This window comes from Microcaecilia unicolor, chromosome 1, assembly GCF_901765095.1.
Source record: "Microcaecilia unicolor chromosome 1, aMicUni1.1, whole genome shotgun sequence".
NCBI classification, from domain to species: domain Eukaryota; kingdom Metazoa; phylum Chordata; class Amphibia; order Gymnophiona; family Siphonopidae; genus Microcaecilia; species Microcaecilia unicolor.
Window position 1 is genome coordinate 267,632,282 of NC_044031.1, and position 8,328 is coordinate 267,640,609.

Consider the following 8,328-nt stretch of genomic DNA (forward strand, 5'->3'; position numbering starts at 1 on the left):
TAACAGCAGTTAGCATATCTAATTTGCACAAGTTCCTGGAGGAAAAGGCCATAGTCTTGCAGTGAGGTGTGGATCTTGCAACCATCCAAGGTGGGATTTCTTCCTCAGGAGACTGAAACCTCTGAAAATCAATAGTGCCTCAGCTTGACTTCTTCCCACAGCACAAGTGCTTGTTTGTAAAACAGATTTAATTCATCTTTTACCCTAGCAGCAAGGTTAAATCTCTCTACCAGAGCTCTTTCTCTCTTTCTTTCCCAAAGCCTGCTTGAAATTTTCCCATATAGCACTGTGACACCTGCAGGCTTAAGGGTTATTGTAGTGGTGTACAGTCAGGTTTTGGAGGGCTCACCATACAATATAAGGGGGTAACAATGAGATGTGTACCTAGTACAGTGGTGTGCTGGAGCCAGCTCGCACCGGCTCTGCAGAGCCAGTTATTAATTTTTGAAGAATTTTGTGAGCCGGTTGTTCAGCTGTCAGCAGGGACTCCCCCCCCACCACACACACAAACACAAATTGCAGCGGGAGGCTGGAGGAACACATGCCCAAACACACCAGCTGTCACCTGATATTGGTGCATGTGTGATGTGTGGCAGCCCCTGCCTCCTCGTGCTGCACTGGTTCACCTCAGTAGCGCTCCTGCAGCTCAGCTGGTCGAGTAGCTTCCACCATCACAGCAAGCAGCATACTGTCTGGTAAGAAATTTCAACACACTTGTTGCTGGGCCCCTTTGTTGGGGGGGGAGGACAACTACAACAAGTCACTGTCAAGTGGTTGGGGGAGCAATGTCCCCCGCGGCTCGCCCCCCCCCCCAAAAAAAAAAACACTTGCACCGTCGTGTTCTGATTCTCTCCCCTGCCCTTCCCGCGGCGCTGCCATGTGTTGAAACTTTTTTTCCCTTTGCATTTCTCTCTTCCCTCTCGCATCTGCTCCCTCCCTCCCTCCCTCCCTCCCTCAACCTTTCCGCCCCCACCTGTCGTCGTCGTCGTCCTACTGCGGTGGTTAGAACAGGATGCCAGCGTCGGGGTCCTTCTGCTGCCACATCCTGCCTACTCTGATTCAACTTGCTGTTTCCGCGTAGGCAGGACACGGCAGTCAAAGGACACTGTCGGGAGTCGGGACCAAGGAGGTGAATTTGAAACTTGCCTGCTGCGCTGCCTATCTACTTCATGGTAAGGAGGCCAATTTGGTAAATCTCTGTTTTCACTGCCCCACACAGCTGTCTTCTCCTCTAGACAGTCGTGCACTCAAACCAAAGGAAGCAAACGGTATGAGCTGCTGCATCCACGTTGTCGTTCTTTATTGCCCATCTTCTGTAACAACTCTAAAGCTGTTTCAATTGGATAGGTAGTGCCTTAAAAAGTAGAGGTCAAGTTTTTGTGTTTTTTTACTTATTGAACAGCTTTTTAATTTATTTGAAAGCTTCCCATATATAAATTTCATGAAATAACAATCGAATATCAGTAACACATCTTAAAATATTATTATAGCTGGTAGAAACAGCAATTTTAAACTCTGTATTTTGTGCTCATTTTTCTACACTATAAAAATAAATAAATACACTGTATACAATACAGATGGCCAAATTTCAGTGAGGATATCCTGTTTCCTGATGGGTTCATCTTCTGTTGTTGTTGTAATCTACCATGGGAAGCCTGGTGTTATAAAGTTGATGGAATATATTAAATGGAAGTAGAATTAAACTTTCATTTGGGGCACACATGGAATCAGATCATCTGTTTTGTAGAAGTTTAACTTTTAGATACACAAATGGATTATTCTGTTTTGAACATGTTTCAGGGCCAAGTGGTTTTATTAGTCAAAATAAATATTTTGTTTCATACAGATTCTTTTGTTTATACATAAATGCGCTATATAAGCCCCTAATGCAGCCCATATTGGTCTTCTTATATTTTGTTCTTGTGATAACTTAATAGTAATGAAATCTGGAGTGTCCCCAGGTAGTGTACATAAACCAAAAGCTGCCTGAACTGACTGTGTGTTTGTTAGAAGGAAAAATGGCCCCAAAGAGCTCACTGATATGGTATATCTATGGCGCTGAATCGGATCACACAGATCCTCTCTTCATCATCGGCACGTAAAAAAACCTTCAAAACTGGAGTATAAACCACAGAAAACATGTGGCAAAACATACAATAATTATGCAACATCAGATGAACTCCAGGATTGGCTGAGCTATAAACTTCAGGCTAAGCAATTGGTAGAATGTGCTTAAATACAAAACCGGCACTTGTCTTAGATAATTAGTACCACCAGGCTTGTCCTGTGCCTGTGTCTGCTGAACGAGTCCGTGTGCAACAATCGCACTGTCTGCTGCTGCGGCAGTTTAAATCATCTCACCCCAAGCCTTGGCCTGGCTTGGGGTGAGATTATTTAAATTGCAGGGCAAGCTATGCCCGGAGAGCAGTGGCGTTCCTAGGGGGGGGGGGGGGCGATGGGGGCGGTCCGCCACGGGTGCACACCACTGGGGGGGGGCCATTCGCATCTCTCTGTTGTTCGTTCCATGCTCCCTCTGCCCCAGAATAGGTTCCTGTTCCGGGGCAGAGGGAGCATGGAGCGTACGATGGACAAGCGCACGCGCGGCCCCCCCCCCCCCCCCCCCAGCAGCGTGCACCCAGGTGGGGGGGTGTCCTTTTACCGGGGGGGGTCACGCTGCATCCGTGGGGGCGCTGCACCCGAGGGGCAGAGCACATCGGCGATCTGCCCCGGGTGTCAGCCCCCCTAGGAACATCACTGCCGGAGAGAGAGCCTGTTAAAACTTTACCAGCTAACTCTCTCCCTGGGAATAGCCAGCTCTGCAACTGGGGGGGGGGGGGGGGGAGAGGGGAACAGAGGTGGACGGGGGAGAGAGCCTGTTGTTAAAAATTTACCAGCACACCACTGACCTAATACCTTTTATGTGAAGTCCACTGCAGTGCCCCCTTCTGCTGGGATGTCTCTGTGGCCAGTCTACTAAGAATGCTGCCCTCCACCCCTTCCCCAGGAGCAGAAGAGTGATATCCGTCCACAGATAATTTCTGAGGTGTTTTCCTCCCCTTTTTTTGCACAATTTTGTTCATTCATGTATATTGGCTAGTGTATGATTTTTAAGTTGAACAAAAATAATTAATTTTTATAGTGTTTTTTTTAATTTATGAATGTCTCCAACTGATGTATGGATATTTAGTTTGGGGGACTTTTGTTTAGTTGTCTCCTCCTGTATTTGGTTTGATTAAAGAAAACAAAACAAATAGAAAGCAAAATGAAAATGAATGACAAAGTCAATTAAATAAAAGAAAACCTTCATTGCACACCTGTAGTTATAGAGATAAATAAATATGTTGCATCCTTTCCTTTAGACAAATAAGCTGTTAGAAATGATAAAGGTGCCTGTGGTGCAGTGCCATGAGCATTACTGTGAATGCCCTATCCAGTTTGTCACGCGCCTCCAATGTGTTTGTATTTCAGACGCATGCACTATGGTTCAGGATGAGGGAGACTGTGACGAGTACATCTTGAAGTGGTACTACAACAAACTGCAGAAAGCCTGCACCCCCTTCTGGTACGGAGGCTGCGGTGGCAACAGCAACAGATTTGAAAGTCAGGAAGCGTGTGAAGGTTTATGCATGGGTGCATCCTAGGAGCACACCCTCTACCACTGAATATTACCTCAGAGAGCGGGGCTGAGGAAGTATAGCCGATTCCTCAGACTGAATTCTGGCTGGAAGTTCTGCATTTTTTAATGGGACTGCAAGTTCATAAAACCCTGCTGGTGCAATTTGATGACACTAAGGCCCTCACAGAGTAAATCCATAGCGGGTCCTTTTTACCAAGCTGCAGTAAAAGGGGGCCCTGTGCTAGAGGCAGCAGCTGTTTTTGCCCACGTCAAGGCCCTTTTTACCACAGCAGGTAGAAAGCCTGAAAAAAAAATGGCCATGCGGTAAGTTTGCACTTGCTGCGTGGCCATTTCGGGGGAGCACTTACCGCCACCCATTGAGGTGGCAGTAAGGGCTCCTGCGCTAACCCGGTGGTAACCCCCTGCAGCATTAATTTTTCAAACATTCCAGAAGTGCCAGAAATGCCGCACGGGGGGGGGGGGGGGGGTTGGAACTACCGCCAGTGGCCACGTTGGGCTGACAGTAGTTCTGAGTTGCCAAGAAGCAAGCCCATTGCTGCGTGGCAACCCTTTAATAAAAGGGCCCCTAAGTCAGTCACAGAAAATGGGCTTGAAATATTGGTAATAATTTTCCATCAGGGTATTTCAAAATATAGCTGGAATAGCACTCCTTGAAGTAGTGTAGTCCAGCTTTTCTTTATAGATGTTTTACAGAACAGTAGGGGTGAGTATGGATAGGCAGGCCTGGTGCTGCTGCTCTTCCACCAGTCTCCACATGGTGTATGAGGGACAGTAGCAACCCTGCAGAACTGAAGCCTGCAGAAGGAGTATGAGTCAGTGTTCATTTCAGGAACTTGGTTTTCCTCCAGTTTTTGGGATACAGAACAGCCTTTCTTTATACAAACAAAAAGAATTATTGCTTCTCAGAAATGGGCTGATTCTCAGCCTCTTCCCCAGCTCCGATGTTGCTCTCTGATTGAGTTAGCAACAGGCTAGCACAGACTTTGAACTAGATTATACAGCCACTGATGCTTAACTTGCAATATAACTTTTGCAGCTTCTCAGCACAGCTATTTCATATTTATAACTAATGATTAGCAAAGCAGTACATTCAAAGTGTATGTTCAAACTAGGGTTACTACAGCCCCCAGTTCTGGTCCTGATGATCTGTATTTTTGTACACCTACACCTACATTTTCGTACAGTGGGCCAAATACAGGGCAGTTGGCAATCCTATTTAGAACCAATGTAATCTTTTTACAGTGAATTCACATTTACCATTCTAGCCAGACAGAATTCAGCTCAGCTTTTATTTATAGCACAGTACAGACAGTGTTGTTTACCTATTAGAGAAACCAGGCCCAGATTTCCAATTAGGTATAAGTAAGCATGAGGCTAAGGCAGGGGCATAGCCAGACCTTACGGTGGAAGGGGGCCAGAGCCTGAGGTTGGGGGCACATTTTGAGTGCCGTCCTACTGCCCGAGCTCCCGCCCCCCCCCCCCCCCCCCCCCCCCCCCCCCCGACGACACCACCTCCTCACCTGCCTGCCTCCAGTCGAAGCCTTCTTGAGCGCCAGTCTCTCTGGAGCAGCCACGTTCTCTGCCCTGCTCTTCTTTCTTCTCCTGTGCATGCTGACAGGAGCCCGGATGAAATTTGTGGGGGCCCAGGCCCCCGTGGCCCCCTGTAGCTACGCCCCTGGGCTAAGGCCATCGACCTCTACCAACCAGAGGATTGCCATTGGATCCCCTCATCCAAGTCTAGGGACACTACGTCTATAAATCCAGCTATGATATAAACCCTTCTAGCTTGATACTTCTGTCAGAAGAGCATAAGGGTTTGTCTGAATTTGTTCCCCGGCTGTAGCTTTGCTCTCTGACTGCCAAATGCTTGAGACCTCTAGTGCTGGATATCTGCGTTTATTCTTGGAGGTACCTCAACCTAATTTCATAAATCACAGATAAAATGATAAGAGGATGTACACCAGCTCCAGTGAGCTGTCTAGAGATGGCAGCCATGTCAGACTACACAGCCAAGGCATTAATACAGTATGTTAGCTGTTTTCAAGGTCCAGGAAAAGAACCCAGTACATTATTTTTAAAATTAGCTTCAGGTTTGTTTGTTTGTTTGTTTGTTTGTTTTTTACATTTCTGCCATTTATGAAAGGCTCAACTTTATCTTTTTTTTTTTTTTCCTGTATAGTTAAAAGCAATATTGTGTCTACTGCACTTAGGATGAATAGGGTTTGGGACAAAATAAAAGGTTTTCCTTCTGGAAATTTTCAATTTTACTAAAGTATTTGAAATGCAGTTAGTTCTTTGTATTCATGTGCTAAAAAATAAAATAATCATTACCTCAGAAGCCTAGAATGTTTTGGAAGTCGAGGGTCTTGTTTTTCACTCCGTGGATAGAGAAAAAGAAAGAAAAACAAAATCCTCTCTGAAATCTGGTTAAGTTTTATTTTTCCAATTTGTTTTGTTGCATGGATTGATCCTGCAACAATGGTGCTGAAATGTAAACCTGACAATGTGCTGATCCATTGACACTGTGCACTATAGAACTCCAAATCAGTCCATCAGATTTCATTTTGTCTGAGATGTTTTACTGATAAACTGTTTACTATGTGAATAAACCAATTCTTTATGGAATACAGAATGAGATGGCATTATTTACCATAATTAACAAATATGTTGAGGGGTGTGAAAATGTTTGTATAGTTGGTGTCATGGTCATTATAAAAGAAATCTGTTCATTGACAACATTGTTGACTATCAGTGAACACTGATCAACTATGCAAAATACACCACTGCCAAGACCTACAATAAGCACCACACATAGTATCAAAAGTACAGACCACTACAAACCAATGTTGTTGAAAGTACTAGGTCAAAGTAATTAAGTATAAATAAAAACAAATATATATTTTAATACTAAAGTAAAAGTACAGTGAAGAACACATTAAAAATTTTACTTAAGTGAAAGTAAGAAAGTTATTGCCTAATATACTTTTTTGAGTAAAACATAAAAATACCACAACTACAATGAATGCAATTATTGTTAATGCAATCCACTTTGCTTTTAGTAAAACTACATTTTTAAAAATGACTATCACTCATGCAAGTGCACTTCTGAGTCATTAATCTAGCACAGCTAAAAAGGTGCTCAACAATTGCACTAGCAAAAAGTGGATTGGCCAATCAGATAAAAAAACGTTATTTAAAATCAGGCTAGGTTGCACTATTAATGATGTCTTTTGACTGGGTCTGCAGGGTTGTAACCAAGGGAATCTCTGAAACACTTGACTTCCATATAGCAAAGAATACTTTATCACCACCATTGTCATACTTCTTTCTAATTCATCTCTTGCATCTTTATCTTCATTATCATCGTCATGCTGTCCAGTTACAAAGAAGGCTTTCACAAAGTTGGAATCATTTTCTGTTGTTGTTCTAACAATTTTTTGTCTCGATGGCAAACTGTTTGAATATTTTTGAGAATTAAAACAAGAACATCAAATATTTGAGAACCTTTCAGTCTTAATGCCAGACAAGCATTCTTCCTCTCTAAAGACTCTTTCAATCCAGTGGACAGTCACCCCAATGTAAAATTTTCCATGGGATGACCAGCAGTCTGTTGTGATAGAAACATATATCCGTTCACCAAAAATTGCTAAAAGCTTCCGCTTCATCCCCAACTCATGACCCAACTCATCACTGATCTTTTTGGCTGACTACCGCTGAGTAACCCCTTGCAGAAATATTTTTTAAATATTTCCGCTTGCACCGGAAATGCTGCATGCTGGGGTAGAACTACCGCTGGCGCCCATGTTGAGCCAGCGGTAGTTCCAGATTGCTGAGCGCATTGGGCTTACCGCCACTTAGTAAAAGGGCTCCTTAGTTTATTGAAGAATCATCATTTACATCTTGGTTCCACTTTTACTGTTACTAAGCCATGCTGTAGGTGCGCAGACTTTTTAGCACGCGTTAGTGCTAGAAACACCCATAGGAATATAATGGGTGTCTCTATCATTAGTGTGCGCTAAAAATTAGAGCACGCTAAAAGGTTAGCATGCCAACAGCATGGCTTAGTAAACAGGGCCCTTTTTACTTTTAACTGCAAGCATCAGATTTAACTGAGTAAAAGTAGTAAAAATTGACAAAATTTATACTTCAGTTAAAGTCAAAGTAACAAATGTTATCCTCTACTTCTTTTCAAGTAAAAGTGACAAACATTTACTTAAGTACAATAACTAGTTACATTTACTTAGTTACTACACAACACTGTTGCAAACCCCAGCGACATTCTAGGGAGCAAAAATTCCAGATTAAATAAATGACTTCTTCATAGACAGCTGGTTCAGGAACTAACAAGAGGGGGAGCTCTTTTAGATGTAGTAGTCCTTAGTGGAACACAGGATTTGATGCAAAAGGTAACAGTGCTGGAGCTGCTTGGCAATAGTGACCATAACGTGATCAAATTGGACTTAATAACTAAAGAAAGGCTATGATAAAAAAATGGAAAGGAGCAGCTGCAAAAGTTAATTGTTTAAATCAGGCATACTGTCTTGGAAAGGGGATGGGATTTGACATACTACCTTTCTGTGGTTACAATCAAAGCGGTTTATGTATTATATACCGGTACTTATTTTGTACCTGGGGCAATGGAGGGTTAACTGACTAGCCCGGGGTCACAAGGATCTGCAGTGGGAATTGAA

The 8,328-nt window shown here is 43.4% G+C and overlaps 1 protein-coding gene across 3 annotated transcripts in view; it reads left to right on the top strand.

Annotated features, from left to right (window-relative positions):
* COL6A6 (collagen type VI alpha 6 chain) overlaps window positions 1-3,888 on the top strand; it is a 336,531-nt gene extending 332,643 nt beyond the window's left edge. For all 3 annotated transcript variants that reach the window (XM_030206331.1, XM_030206323.1, XM_030206339.1), the window contains one exon: window positions 3,469-3,888. In XM_030206331.1, the coding sequence (XP_030062191.1) occupies window positions 3,469-3,641 (173 nt within the window). In that variant the 3' untranslated portion in view covers window positions 3,642-3,888. The remainder of the gene's footprint in view (window positions 1-3,468) is intronic.
* The last annotated feature ends 4,440 nt before the right edge of the window (window positions 3,889-8,328 follow it).